The sequence below is a fragment of the Convolutriloba macropyga genome, chromosome 14 (assembly GCF_964194025.1).
Source record: "Convolutriloba macropyga chromosome 14, txConMacr16.3, whole genome shotgun sequence".
NCBI lineage: Eukaryota > Metazoa > Xenacoelomorpha > Acoela > Convolutidae > Convolutriloba > Convolutriloba macropyga.
Window position 1 is genome coordinate 4,768,772 of NC_134481.1, and position 14,754 is coordinate 4,783,525.

Here is a 14,754-nt window from a genome sequence, read left to right on the forward strand (position 1 = left end):
CAAGATTATCTGATGCAAATTGTAAATTCGGCTTAAAAGCAACTTAATTTTAGATACATGTATTATATAATTTTGTATCACCGCCATTTATGAAAAAATTGCTCTGTTTTGAAAATTTTGATTTTTCAACTCTTTTTTCCCGTTATTTTGATTCAATTCAGGTCAAAGAATCGAATCGCTTTTTTGTGCAGGATTTTTTTTCTGCAGATGAAATTAGCTGAACAATTTTAACTTTTTTACCCTCGTATTTTGGTGCCTTGTTTGTTACAATCGTTCAGTTTGGTAAAATTCTTTGCCGTGCATACCAATGCAAGCTTGTTTATTGCACTAAATAATAAAAAAATCCATCTAAATCTCAACTAATCTTTAGTGAAGATCCTCAGAACCATGCTGTAAAAATCTTGCATGGTTACTGTTTTTGGCAGAAGATCGTACAAGATTGTGTTGTCTTACAGGTTTTTTTGTTCTTGAAAAATAATTACTTTTCAAAATAGTATCGGCAATTTTCAGATCTTAACTAAGTAAACTTATGCTGCCTAGCTTTTTTTAATGAGCTCATCGAAATTGTGTAAATCGTAAGCAATTAAAGGCGACATTGAACCTAGATTTAAGTTTAAGATATTTTGATCCCCAGAAAAATTGTATTTAAAAGTTATTGAAAACATTAGAAGTGCATTATGTAATGAAATCAATATAAGGTGAAAAGGAGAATGTTTTGTCAGTTTTTGTTGAACTATAGCTAATTAAGAGATCGTGGATTGTAAATAGATAAAATTGATAGCGTAAAGTTTTCGTCTTACTGGAACGCAATTCGCCCTAAATTTTTTTTACGTTTTTTAAACTTTTTTAAGCTAAAATTTTATATCCGTACTTTATATTTTATATTTTAAGCTAAAACTTTATATCTTTCAAGGCGAATTGAAAAGTTTATTTTTTTGATATCAATAATTTTTTTGATTCGGAATTTGTTAGTCGTGTTTAAGCCCTGCCTCTGCATTTTCTGGAAAATTAAACTTGCATCAAAGCACAATTTTTCATCTTGTAGTTATTCTTATCAAATCTGTAAAAAAAATCTAGTCGAACAAAATTCGTGTAATAAAATATTAGTTTTGTGAGTTTTTTAAGAACTAACCGGGTGTTGAAAGAAACCTGCTAGAATTATAAAATATGTCACAAGATAGGAGTTTCTTTTCGACTCGGTTCAATCTGTGATTTTTTTTGTTTGTTTTTGCAGAGGTGAAATATTCTCTTGCGGTGTACACATCAGATGCTACTGGGGCTGGCACAGATGCCAATGTTTATGTCCAGTTGTATGGATCTCAGGGCGATTCCAGTTCACAGTTTCTCAACAAAAGTGGTCATGACGATTTTGAAGCCGGATCGTAAGTCATAATCTATTTAAAACAATTGGTGGTTTGTAGTGCGCTCCCTAGTTATAAAACACTCTTTATTGTGTGAAAAATCAATATCTGTTCATATGGCACGTGTTCTTATTTATGTGTGTGTGTGTGTGTGTGTGTGTGTGTGTGTGTGTGTGTGTGCGTGTGTGTGTGTGTGTGTGTGTGTGTGTGTGTGTGTGTGGGGGGGGGGGGGGGGGTAAAGTGGTGGGGTCATTATGCGCCCACTTAGATGGGGTGTGTGGGAACAGGACGGAAAAATTCCCATTTTTATGCGCTATAGATTTGGTTGTGTAAACCAATTTAATGAGCCAATTTAGCTCGAACAACTTCAATTTCAGTCTACTATCTCAACTATCTAAACTACCTCCCTTCATTTTAATATATAAAGATCCAATGGATGCCCTAGCACGGTTTTTTTTACTAACATCGGTTCAGCTCCACTTCCTTCCTTACATTTAATTGATTATAATTGCGAATTTATCAATTTGTTCTAGATGTGGCAACTATGACATTGAATGCCAGCCTCTGGGAGATTTGCAGAAACTAAAGGTGTGGCACGATGGACGTGGGTTCGGTTCCGACTGGTACCTCGAAAAGGTTTGTCTGTATTTGTGAAAATATAAAGTAGGAATTAATGTTTGTTAGAAGTGGCTTTTTTGTTCGCAAGTAATCATTGAGTTTTTGTTGCAGTTCGTCATGTATAGAATAGTTGACCTTGAATCTAAACAAAAAGGCTCGGTAATTTTTGCGCATAATGTTCCGACCCGGCTCATCCACATTCTAACTTTATTGTCTACCAAATAAAAAGGGATAGGAACCTAGAAAACATTCAAAAATTGGCACTGTTCCAAATCAATTGGTATATAAATGAATACATGTTATAAATTCAAGCCATTAAATAAATTAAATAATGCGACATTGCAGGACCCTTGAGACCTGCCATTAATGAGACTACGAGGCAATTCAAACACCAAAATAAACCAACAAAGCGCCAATTACGGACAAAACTCAACACTTTAAGGTGAAAAAGTCAAAATGGTAACAGGTAAAACATAAACTAAACAAAATCTGTGTTTAACGAGACTACGTAAAAATTGACAAACAGAAGAAAAAAGAAGCAAAGTTCAAAATTATATTCAGTTGTTTGAAACCAAATAACTTCAAAAGTCATAGCAACCGTGAGATTTCAACTCGAAAATACTGAATGGATTTGCATGTAACTAATTGAGAAGCCAACATCACCTATCTCTAGTGACACTACGTCATAACACTGCAAAATAACAACAAATACAGGCAAAACTCAAATAGTTTGCAAAAGAGAGCGTTTTGAAGCCATTAAAGGCATAAGCTAATATTGATTGTATATGACCACTTGGGCCGTATTTGAAATTCAATAAGTTCGTTTTAAGGGATCAATATGAAAAACCAACAAAAGCTCACAATTTTAATGAAAAGTCTAGTTTAAAAAATTGGTTGAAACACAAAACCGGTAGAGAATAATATTTACTTCACTTCTAGGAAGATGGTATATGTCATGAATGAGACTAAGTTAAAAGTGGGAAAAGAACAAGAAAAAGTGAAAAGTTGAAAATGACTTTTATATTTTTGAAAACAACTAAATCAAAGTCATTAAAATCATGCAAAATCAACTGAAGATATTAAATAAATTAAATTTTGTGTCATTAGGAAGCCCCTCTGACCTGTCAGTATTCAGAATATGTCATGTAACTACAAAACGAACATCGAAAACACAGAAATCAAAATTTAATTACAATTTTATCGATGCAAACTAAATTAATAATATTGCAAATTGCTCTAGGTCGTAAATTGTTTTTTTTTGTGATTGTTGAACGCAAGAATTGTGACAATGCTGCTTGACTAGCAGTTTGTTTCTTAATTAAGCAAAGCAAGGTAGTTAGAGAAATTGACATTATGAATAAGTTGGTCAAAAAATTATTTCAATAAAGATTAAGTGTGAATTTTAATTTCTTAATAATAACGACGACCATTGATAGCGAGAAGTACCTAATTGTTCAATTGACTGTGAGTTGCTTTACTTTGTGGGTTCTAATTTCAATAGTTTTGTAAAGGGAGTCGAATCTTTATTAATTGAAACTCACACGCTCACAATAGTGAATTCGCCATTTAATCATTGTTGGTTTTTAGCTTCTTAATGTTCTAAATGTCTAATTGAACTTAAGTTGGTGAGAGGAATTGAATTTTCTGCATCTGGGGATTTTGTTTACTTTTTTGTTTTCTTTTTTTTTTGAGAAGAAAGTAAATAATAATCTGTGTTGACATAAAAATGGTTTCCACATAGGAAATTGACCAGTTTCGCTGAAAACATTGTATTAACTAACTATTAATTCGGTGCCTATCCTTGCCAGAAATGGTAATAACTCTATGGTAATAATAGTAAACTAATAGTTTTCATTCTTCATCGCCAGCTAAGTTTCTTAAATTCTCAGATCTCAAAATATTTTTATCTGAGCTGTCATATACTGTTTGAAAAAAATTAAGCTTTGGGGGCATGTTATCGCTTTTAAATAAGGAAAAGCTTGGAAAACAATTTTCAATTCCGTTCCAGATTGTGGTGACTCATGAGGGTAAAGAGACAGAATTCCGATGCAATGATTGGCTTTCCGATTCCAACACTGATCAAGGCTGCGAGAGAACTCTTCTTCCATCAGGTAAACACATTTGAGCTCATCCATCTATTAATTGTGTTTTTATCATGTTTTTAGACGGACTTTTCATCTTCAAATCTTCCGTTTAAAATCCTGTCTAATCTATCTTATTGTAAAATCCTCTAAATGTGATCTACTTCCCGTTCGTGCGGGTGATATAAAATTTCTTATAATTCAAATTTGTCCTATCATAGCCATGCGGACATTTTTAATGGCTAGTTCAAATTCCTACCAGGCCGTTCAAATCATTACCGATGAAAAACCTGCATTAGGTTGTTCCTAAAGGCTTAAGACAACAAAAATTTAGATTTCAAGGCTCTTAAAAGTTAATTTCAGCCGCATTCTTTTATACACTCATTGACAAAATTCTGCTATCAAAGTACAATTTTACATACAATTGCATGCTTTTGAAATCTATATTAGTCTATATACTTGAGGCTGTTTTTTGAGGTTTTTTTTTAATCATTCGATGCGTAATAATTGGAAGTTTGATAGCGTAAACGCAGAAAAATTGAGAAGTCTATTTACAGAGAATCCAGATTATTTTGCAGTTTCGCATGAAAAGCAATAAGTTTAGACATACGTGACATCTGCTCAAAATGATGATATTTTTTTGAACTTATGTGAATTTATTTTGAATTGTTAAATGTAAATGTATTTTCTCGGTGAGCGTATAGAAACCTGCGGCTAAAATTTACTTTCAAGAGAGCTGTTGTCACGTCTATTGTCAGTGTGAATTAGGCAGGAATAATTTTTTCTCCAGTATCAATAAACTGATTCACATTTAAGTTATATGATGGTTTTCATAGCGTATTATAGAGTCCCATGCATCAATTATAAAAAGTTTTTTTCATCACTGGAGATAACGGGAAAAAATCTATTTTAGAAAAATTTATATTCGAAAGACGAGAAAAGATTTTCCACTTTTGTAAATTTGTGTACTTAACTTTTATCAGGTTTTGAGGCTTAGAACTGCAATTTAGTAATTATTATCTCAATGTTTCAATTAGGTAGTTTTAGTTTTTATTAATCCTGAAATTTTCATTGCTGCCGATGGTTTTGAGATTAAATTTAAAATTCTTAGTTTTTATATTTTAGTGTTAATTCAAATGTCGAAAACTTTTTAATGTGATATCATAATTGTTTAGCCCTGTTATTATAACCTTTTATCTCTCTTCAAATTTCAACTTTTTTCAGAGGAAGCTCCGTCTGAGCCTGATCAAACAGTTCAAGGTCTGTATTCGCTGATGCACTGTTTGATTTTAGTATCTCATTTCGTCTCACTTGTTTGACTATAGTTTGCTTTTTCTGTGCAAAATGTTGCTCAAAAGCTCTGATTTGCTGCTTACATTTTCTGTATGATTTGTGAATCCGAATTCTTCTATTTAAATACGTCTCTCCCCTAAGAAGATGGTGTAATTTTAAGATGACATCCTTAAGATGGTGTAATTTTAAGATGACATCCTTAAGATGGTGTAATTTTAATATGTAACCCTTTCGGGCCCCGTACCTTTTCTGCTCCGATTCAAAATGTATTTGAGGTGGGATTGGTAGCAAGACGAACAGCAAAATCAAACAACAACAACAAACATTAATTACATCAAAAACTTTATAACCGTTTTAAAAAACAAAATTTAATAACAAAGTCAACATAACGTCAGATAAACCTAAAACTAAACAAAATAACTTAAAAATTACCAGATTAGATATGGACCAGTCCATAAGAAGGTTTGGTAACAATTAGACAAAAAAGAACGAAAACAGTAAAGTTAAAAAATTCGCTTATTTTTTTAAATCAATTAACTTCAAAGTAATGAAAACCATTTGAAATCAAATAAAATATCCCGAAGGTTTAAAACTACCAATGTTTCTATAGAAGGGCATTAGGACCTGTCCGCATTCATTTGTTTAAGCGGCTAAAAAGAACAACAAAAAAACAACAATCAAAAATTCAATTGAAACTTGCCAGAAAACGCTCTCAAAACCGTCAACCCATATTTTGGCCCTCAAAATATATTCGATTGTGCCTTCTTTAAACACCGATAAGGTAATATGTGGCCAATTAATAGTGAGACTAGGTAACAAGTAGACAATAAAGAGGAAAGGGCAAAGTATGTAATAATTTTGATTTTTATTCGAAACAAAATTATATCCAAAGTCATGAAAGACATTAATTACAAAATTAAATGTTTAAATACGGTTGTTTATTCATCCAAAGGAAGCCTTTGAGACCTGCAATTATCCAGAATATCTCTTGCGTTTACAAAAAGAACGACAAAAATCAAAATAGTTTACTTTTTTGTGAAAAACCGGTGTCGAAGTCAGTAAGGTCATAACGCATTCTTTAAAAAAATAGATTTTGGGACATAAATCCCCTTCGAAACCTTCACCCATAATGTCATATTTGACCTGTAATTAACGAGATTAGGTAACAAAAAGAGAAATAAAAAGAACAAACTTGCGAAGTTAAGAAGTTTTTTTTTAGTTTTGGAAAACGATTGTTTTCAAAGTCATGAAAGCCATCAGCTATCTTTTAATATCAGGGTATTGGCTGATCTATTCTTCCATGGAAAGCCAGTGAAACCCATCACTATACAAGAGATTTCATACGACCGAAACGACAAAGTAAAAATGACAGTTAAAGACAAAATTAAAAAACTCAATTAATTTTTCAAGAAAGAAATCTCGAGGCCGTTAAAACGATAATCTATGTCTGTCAGGATTTGAATTTGTGAAATTCTGTTTTATTTTTCAACGCTAATAATGTGATATGAGAACTGTCAATAATGTGATAATATGACTAGAAAACGTGAAAAACTTGCAAAAATCTAAAAACAAAAAAAATTTGAAATCTAGTAGTATCCAAGCCAGAAAAAATAACTTCAGGCTTAAAACCGCAATCGAGACTAAATTTCAAATCTGTAGAATGAAGAAGCATTGTTTCCTTGCTGAGACTAAGCTACAAGTTGATCAAATTAAAAAAAAATAGAGGAATTGTTCATTAAGCCCATATTTATTTAGAAATCAATTATTTTTAAAAGTCGAAACGATCAGAAACTTTTAAGTGAAAAACTAAATGCATTAGCTTGGAGCTGCTTAGAAAACCAATTGGACCTCTGACTCATGAGCTTTGATTTGATATGTTCTGTTCTTTATTATTAAAAAAAGGTCTTTTTTCAAAAGGAGACCGACTGATTACAATCCGAATTCTTTTTGGTTTGTAACAGTCCAAGATTGGCCCGAAACAAGCCCTGCTAGTGCTTATTGTCCGTTAGGAACAAATTTTTTTTCGCATATTGTAGATATAGATAATTTGTTAGTTGAAAACTCAAAAATAAATTCTGCGTTTTTGATAATCAACGAGTAAAGTTAGCAAAAAACGGCAAAGTTTTAATTACAGAGCACTCTCAGCGGAAGTTGAAGTAGGAATAGCCCCCTTCTGAGTCTACAAAGATCTTATTATTGTTGTTTGTGGGTGTACTGCTGGCAAATTTAATTAAAGTGGACTAAAGTAGCTTATTTCGTTCTGTTTTTGATGAAAAAGGCTGAATTTTGAAATATTTATCCAGAGTTTTTGATCAAAAAATTAAATCCGAATAATCAACAATGTTTGTTTGTCTTTAAAAATAAAACCAACGATACTATTCCTAAACGTTTTAACAAATTTTAACAAAATTGACGAAAATTTTGACAAAAATTTGGGAAAATGTGAATAAAAACAACGTGAGTTCACTCTACTTTTCTCAGAAGTTTAAACCTCGATAACTCCCTGTAGAAAACGAAAATTAAAAAAATCCTTTTAATTCCATATTCTACTCTGGACGAGCTTTCTAATGATAGCAGTCTCAACTCTCTACGATGAATATATCGATCGGCGAAAATTGACTGAACAAAAAAAAACCCATTTGAGTATATAGTTCCTCCCTCCTCAAGAGGGGTCGGAACAATTATAGTTAATATATCCCTACTGAGTGATAAATATCAGTTTCAAAAGGATATGTAACACCCGGGGTGAAAGGAACCAGTTTCAACTTTAGAATAATTTTCTATCAGATATATCAGATGAACTTTGAAATAGAAAATGGTTAAATTTTTACATTCGCTCGTCAAGTTGTGAAGCACAACGGCGTAAATTAATGGCTGATTCAGCTTTTGTGATTTGTTATGTTCTTAATATTTGGTTTGGATTGTGATTTTTTAAAGTTTTGCAACTCAGATCTGACTTTGCAAACCATAGGATTTTAAGTTATGTGACGTCAGACTTAAGATTTCAATCTTTATCGGAATGATAGAAGCGTTTTTTGCGATGTCGTAATTGTTCAGTCCTCACATACCAACTTTGTTAAAAAATATTGCAAATCTTTTTAGAGGAAGTTCCGTCTGAGCCTGAACAAACAGTTCAAGGTCTGTATTCACTAATCAACTGTTTGAATTAAGCATCTCACTTGTTTGACTAAAATTTGCTCTTTCTGTGTGAAATTCAAAAGTTCAAAAGCTGTCATGTATCATTTAAGAGTTCTAATTTGGCCATTCAAATACGTCTTTCCCTTCAGAATTTAAGATGGTGTAATTTTAAGATGATACCCTTTCCCCGTACGGGTTAAATTTTCACAATCGCTCGTCAAGTTGTGATGCACAACGGTGAAAGTTGATAGCTGAATTAGTTTTCGTGTTTTGTTCTTATTATTTAATTTGGATTTTGGATCTTTTTTTCTTGAAAACTGCAATTCAGGTCTGACCTTTCAATTCAGCTGATTCTAAGTTATGTTACGCCAGACTTTAGATTTCGATGTCCATCGGAATGTCAAAATCTATTTATTGTGATGTCATAACTGCACAGTCCTTACATTCTAACTTTGCTAAAACCTTTTCAATTTTTTAGAGGAAGCTCCTTTTGAGCCTGAACAAACAATTCAAGGTCTGTATTAACCCATGCACTACATACTTAGTTTTAATATCCTCCTATTTCGTTTGACCTGTTTGATACATTTGCTTTTTCTGTCCAAGAAGTCTGATCTTCTGCTTATTGTTGTTATTTAAATTGGGAATCCTAGCGTATCCATTGAAATACGAGTTTCCCTCAAAATGATTGTTATATTGCCGTACAGTCCTACAGATTTACTTGCGAACACGAGCGTTTGCGAACACGAGTGATGACATTTTGTCAACCATTCTCGCGTGGGAGAAAAATGGTTAAATTTCAACGCGAATAGATAAGAAACAAGGCGGCTCGTTAATGTGCGTTCGCACATGATGTTCTGACCCGAGCTCATCTACATTTTTGACTTAATTGTCAACCAAATGAAGAGATAACAAAAATAGATATTTGAATTTTAAAAAAAAATGCTACAAAACCTAACTACAAATTGAATTACATAATTCCATTTCTCATTACAGCGCTCACGAGATCTACCAATAAAAAGACTACGAGAGAATACAGCAAACAACAAAATATGCAAAAACAAAATTTTCACGGCAGAAACCAAATATATAATTTTAAAAGCACCTAGTAACAACGTCAAAATGCAATCAGATAAAACCTTAACTCCACAAATTTAGTTTTTGCTAACTATACAGCAGATGTATGTTTTTCATAATGAGATTAGGTAAAAAGTTGACATAGAGAAAAAAAATGAGGTTAAAGTCAAAGATCAATCAACATTTCTTGAACCAAATAATTTCAAAAGTCTAAAAAAATCTTTAGCTTTTTAACAAAATATTTCTTGATAAATTTACTAAAAAGTCAATATGAAACTAATGGGACCTGTCTTTGCTGTCAATATGAAACTAATGGGACCTGTCTTGACCTGCCTATGACTAAATCATAGGAATAAACTTTATACGCAGAAAATCTCAATACGCAGAAAAAGTGAACAATTTACACAAAGACGCAGAAAATCTCAAAAAATTACGAACAATAACATAAATTATTGAAGCCATTAAAATCATTAGCTATTATCTGAATTTTATTTATTTTTATTTCATTTTACATTTAAACTCATTCAGCTAAAATTATACTGAAAGAGAAAAGAAGTTCGTTCATTTGGGCCACATTTGAAAATCATTGGGATCTGATATTACCTGAATAAGCTAAAAGAAGAGAAAAAAAGAAACACAAATACACCACTCACAATATTTTTTATGAAAATGCATGATGTCCACCAAACAAAACATCAGTTACGACATAATATTAGTAGACAAGTTGTTTTTTGAAATTCAAGGAATTGGAGTGGACTTCTCAATGACGAGAATAAGTTGACGAAAAGAACAAAAAAAACTGAAAAGTTTGAAGGCATTTAATACGCTAAATTATGCCTAGATGAAGTGACGACTAGGATGCTTGTCATTCAAAATTTATCAATAAGACGTTACAACAAGTCATTGACTATGAAAACAACAACGAAAACAGGCAAAATCCAAAAGTTCGCTAGAAAATTGAGAGAAGAAAGTGTCGAAGCTATTACCGAAGTCAAAAAAACAATAGTTAGAAGACGAAACCGCTAACTAGATAAATTGTTGTTGATGTAGAAAAAAATGTCACGATGTGAATACAAGGATGTTTATTATGCCTAGGTAATCAATAAGACATCACAATATGTCTTATGACTATGAAAAAAAAACAACAAATACAGGCAAAAACCAAAATTTCTTTAGAAAAATGGGAGAAGAAAGTGTTGAAGCCATTTAAACCATATTTTTCTCTCAGAAAGTTTTATCTATGATCCTTTGGACGTCTTCACTAAAGGAAGATGTAGCCATCATTATTAGGATGACGTGATAAGATTTCAAAATGAACCAATAAAACGAAATGTCCAAAAAAATTAAAATCTTTGAAATTTGAAAAATTTGATAAGGCCTCCAATGAGATTAACTTATGTTGCAGTGGTATGAAGGAGTTCAATCCTGTTTTTACTGAGATGAACTTAAGGTTCACAAAAATTATTTTATGATTTTCTAATTTTAAAAAAAAATTGAAAATTTATTTTCAAAGTCTTAACAGCCATTAGCTGTCCACTCACAGCACTAGATAGGTTCACTTAATGATCATTAGCAAATCTATTGCACCTTTAGTCAACAAGTTTATGCCATAGGATTATAAAACTTTAGTAAAACCTCAAAAAATAAATCAAAATTTCATTTGAAAATACGAAATTTGAGATACGAATCCAAAGAAAACATGAGCGATCCCTTTGAAACAAATTTTTTGTTCATTGGGCTTCATTTGATCGTAAAAGAGGTTTGTCTTAAACGGAACTTCGATATTAAAAGTGTCTAGTAGTCTCTAGGTGGCTTGATAAAACAAAAAAATTGCAAAATTTTCTAAAAAAAATAGCTCCCAAACTTAATTCGAGTTTTTTTTATATATTAAACTTCCCTCTAAGACTAGAACTAGTCTTTATTATCTCCTTTCGTCTATTAGAAACTTAAAATTGATTTACTTTTTGGCGTGAAATTTAGTTTTGAATTAAATTTTTCGTAGAAAAAACGTTAATTCGAACGAAAATTACGGTAAAAGTGAACAAAAGTGAACCAAATATCCAGTGTTCACATGAAACTTTAAACCTCGATAACTCCTCGAAAAAAACGAAATTCAAAAAAATTTTTTAATTTCGAGTTCTACGCTGGACGAGCTTTTTAATGATACCATGCACATTTCTCTACGATGAATATATCGGTCGGCCAAAATTCACGGAACAAAAAAAAACCCATTTGAGTATATAGTTCCTCCCCCCCACAAGTGGGGTCGGAACAATAACCGACCGCGGATATCAGTAACAAATATTCCCAATTTTGAGTTATTTTGAAATGGTATACCTCCCTGTCACTGTTTTCGGCGAAAGCCTATAAAACCTAATATTAAAGCATGGGGGGCGGACAATGCTGACATTTGCTAGCAAATCTGCTTGCTAAAAATGTAGGTTTGGCAACGTAATGGGTTGTTCCCGGTACAAAGATGGGTAGCATCACTCGGCAATTTGTTGTGATAATATAGCACTTGAGCTTTGGGGTGGGCAAATAAATTGCACCAAGCGGGGGTAGCAGACAAAGAACATTTGAAAATCATGAATTGCATCTTTCAGATTTCATTTTTTCATTTTGAAAAAAGTGACGGATCGATTCTGTTTCGCACTCTCGCCGTTTCCATTGTCATACCGCAAGAAACCATAGCCCCCCCCCCCCCCCCCCCCCAATTACCATAAGTTTACAATAATTCGGGCCTTTAAAGTCGTGGATTGTGAACAGCGGGTTGCTTTGATTGGTCAACAATATTGATATTAAATTTATTAATGAAAACTGTTTTCATTAATTGTAGTCCTATCGTCAAAATTACAATTTCGTCACAATTTTAGATACGTAATATAATATCATGATAAACCTTTTACTAATTTTTGGCCTGTTTTCAAGTTGGCCGCGGCCAATTTTCACGTATCTCAGCAAAAATTGTTCTGATCATTTTATCATCAATCTTCCTTTTAGAATTCACTCTTTCATTTTAATTGTTTAGAAGTGGAGTACCAGTTCATAGTGTACACTGGTGATGTCATTGGGGCGGGTACAGACGCAGATGTATCTGTTCAACTGTTTGGTTCATCTGGCGACTCCGGAACACAACAACTGGACAAAGAGGGCGATGATGACTTTGAACAGGGAACGTTGGTAGACTTTCGTTCAATCAAGTATATACTCCCACGCTCCATAGAAAAACGAAATTAATACCAAAGATTTACTAAATGATACTCCTTTTTGTTTTAATGAAAACAGAAATCTGTACATTGTTTTGACATTCATACCAAAGTGGTAAGGCCAAAACAGAATAGATGCATTTGTTCAGGCAAGGAGAATACACCATCACGTGTCTCCCTCTGGGTAAACTTGAAAAGTTGCGCATCTGGCATGACGGGAGTGGGTTCGGATCTGACTGGTACCTTGAGAAGGTGGAAGTGAAATACGAGGGGGAGACAACTGTGTTCTTGTGCGATCAATGGCTCTCGGATTCTGGCACCACTGAAAAGATTTTGTACCCAAAAGGACCAGAAGTTGCCCCGGGTTAGTTATCCTTCAAGTACTCGAGTTGTTTCATGTTCGTCTATTATCTTATTTTGTTGTAACGTACCCGAGAGATTTAATATTGGTAGTTGTGTAATTTTTGTGAAAATTGGTATAAATATCTTTCTATTTTTGAGGATATATTTTTTTTCTAGAGAATCAAAGCATTCAAAGCACAGAAGACTTTTTGCTATTTCCTTATTATTTATTAGCATCATTGAAAATTCTTATTTTAAAAAAAGTTTTAGTCTTTTATTGATGTAGTTTGACTACGGAAGATTTGAAAAGAATGTTTCCAAATTGTTTTACATTTTGAAACATGCATTTTTGAACCAATTATTTGAGTGAAGAACTTTCTTGAACTTCATTTGTGATATGAAATGATTGTTTGTTCAGACTTGGAGTATGAGTTCACAGTGTTCACTGGTGACGTCAGTGGCGCTGGAACAGACAGCAAAGTGAGCATGACTCTTTTCGGTCACAAAGAGGACTCGGGAGTTCTCTCATTCGACAAGCAAGGCGAAGATGACTTCGAACGAAACTCGTAAGTTTACACAATTAACTTAAACTAGCGGGCCGGAAAAATCATTTAAAGGAATGGAAGATTTTTAAAAAGTTCAAGATTTTTGTTTCGCACCAACTTCAATTAGATTTCCATGCCCTAGATCTTAACAGATTACGCTACGGATACGTATTTTTGGCGTCTATTACCGTATTTACCGGCAATTTTTTGTTCAATGACGTCTTTTCTTTGCTATGTTGCATCTTTAAATAGCGCTAAGAATTGTCCAGATAACGAGCTTTACATGGTGGTATTGCGCGTCTCAAAACGCATTCACTACGTTAGGCTCCATGTTTAAGGAGTGTTAAAAATGCGAGGATTATGAGCTTAAACTTGGTCACATATCATTTGGGTTACAATTTTTATATAGAAGATGTGAACATTTTTGTTTTAGTTTTCTCGCCGTTTTACTTTGACAAACTAACTTGACCGATAAAAACGCATCTGTGAACAAAGTACAAGAAATTTGAAAAAGAGGAGCTATCAATCTTTCATGAACTCAAGTGTAAGATACAGAGAGTTTTAAAATGGTACTACTTGTGCTAATCTGATATGCACTCGAAAAATACAAAAATTTTCATATAAAGGGTGCTATCAGAAAGTTCCAAGAATGATAATATCGAAACGAACAGTTCGGAAAATGTTCTTTCTTTAGTAATACGAATAAGAAAATTGTTTGTTTTTTTCCAGGAGAAGCGGAAGTTTTGTCTTGAAGTAGCACCCACAAAAATTTGAATCAAACTTATAAACTAGATATTTAGCTAGTTGACCACAGAGAAATTTAAAAATGAAGAACTGTTGTTAAATTTTGTTTTTTTTTCTTTTTCAAATCCATGTAGCAACTTTTGCAGAAGAATTGTTTGCTTGGTGAATGTGTTAGTAATAACATCCAGTTATTAGTTGGCAGAGTGTAAAAGAGTAGGCAATAATCAACCTTGTATATTATTTGCGTCAAGCTGTCATGTTTGCATGTCTATTGCGCGAGTCTTTTTTAATATCCCGAATTATTGATTTATGTTTTATTTATCCAAACTGGTTGCAATTTAGCCAGCTCCAC

The 14,754-nt window shown here is 32.8% G+C and overlaps 1 protein-coding gene across 1 annotated transcript in view; it reads left to right on the forward strand.

Annotated features, from left to right (window-relative positions):
• Positions 1-14,754, forward strand: part of LOC142353387 (lipoxygenase homology domain-containing protein 1-like) — a 180,049-nt gene that overhangs the window by 71,532 nt on the left and 93,763 nt on the right. Inside the window, exons 15-23 of the mRNA XM_075405618.1 lie at positions 1,235-1,382; positions 1,895-1,997; positions 3,988-4,090; positions 5,285-5,320; positions 8,456-8,491; positions 8,970-9,005; positions 12,594-12,741; positions 12,921-13,135; positions 13,532-13,679. Of these exons, the coding sequence (XP_075261733.1) occupies positions 1,235-1,382; positions 1,895-1,997; positions 3,988-4,090; positions 5,285-5,320; positions 8,456-8,491; positions 8,970-9,005; positions 12,594-12,741; positions 12,921-13,135; positions 13,532-13,679 (973 nt within the window). The remainder of the gene's footprint in view (positions 1-1,234; positions 1,383-1,894; positions 1,998-3,987; positions 4,091-5,284; positions 5,321-8,455; positions 8,492-8,969; positions 9,006-12,593; positions 12,742-12,920; positions 13,136-13,531; positions 13,680-14,754) is intronic.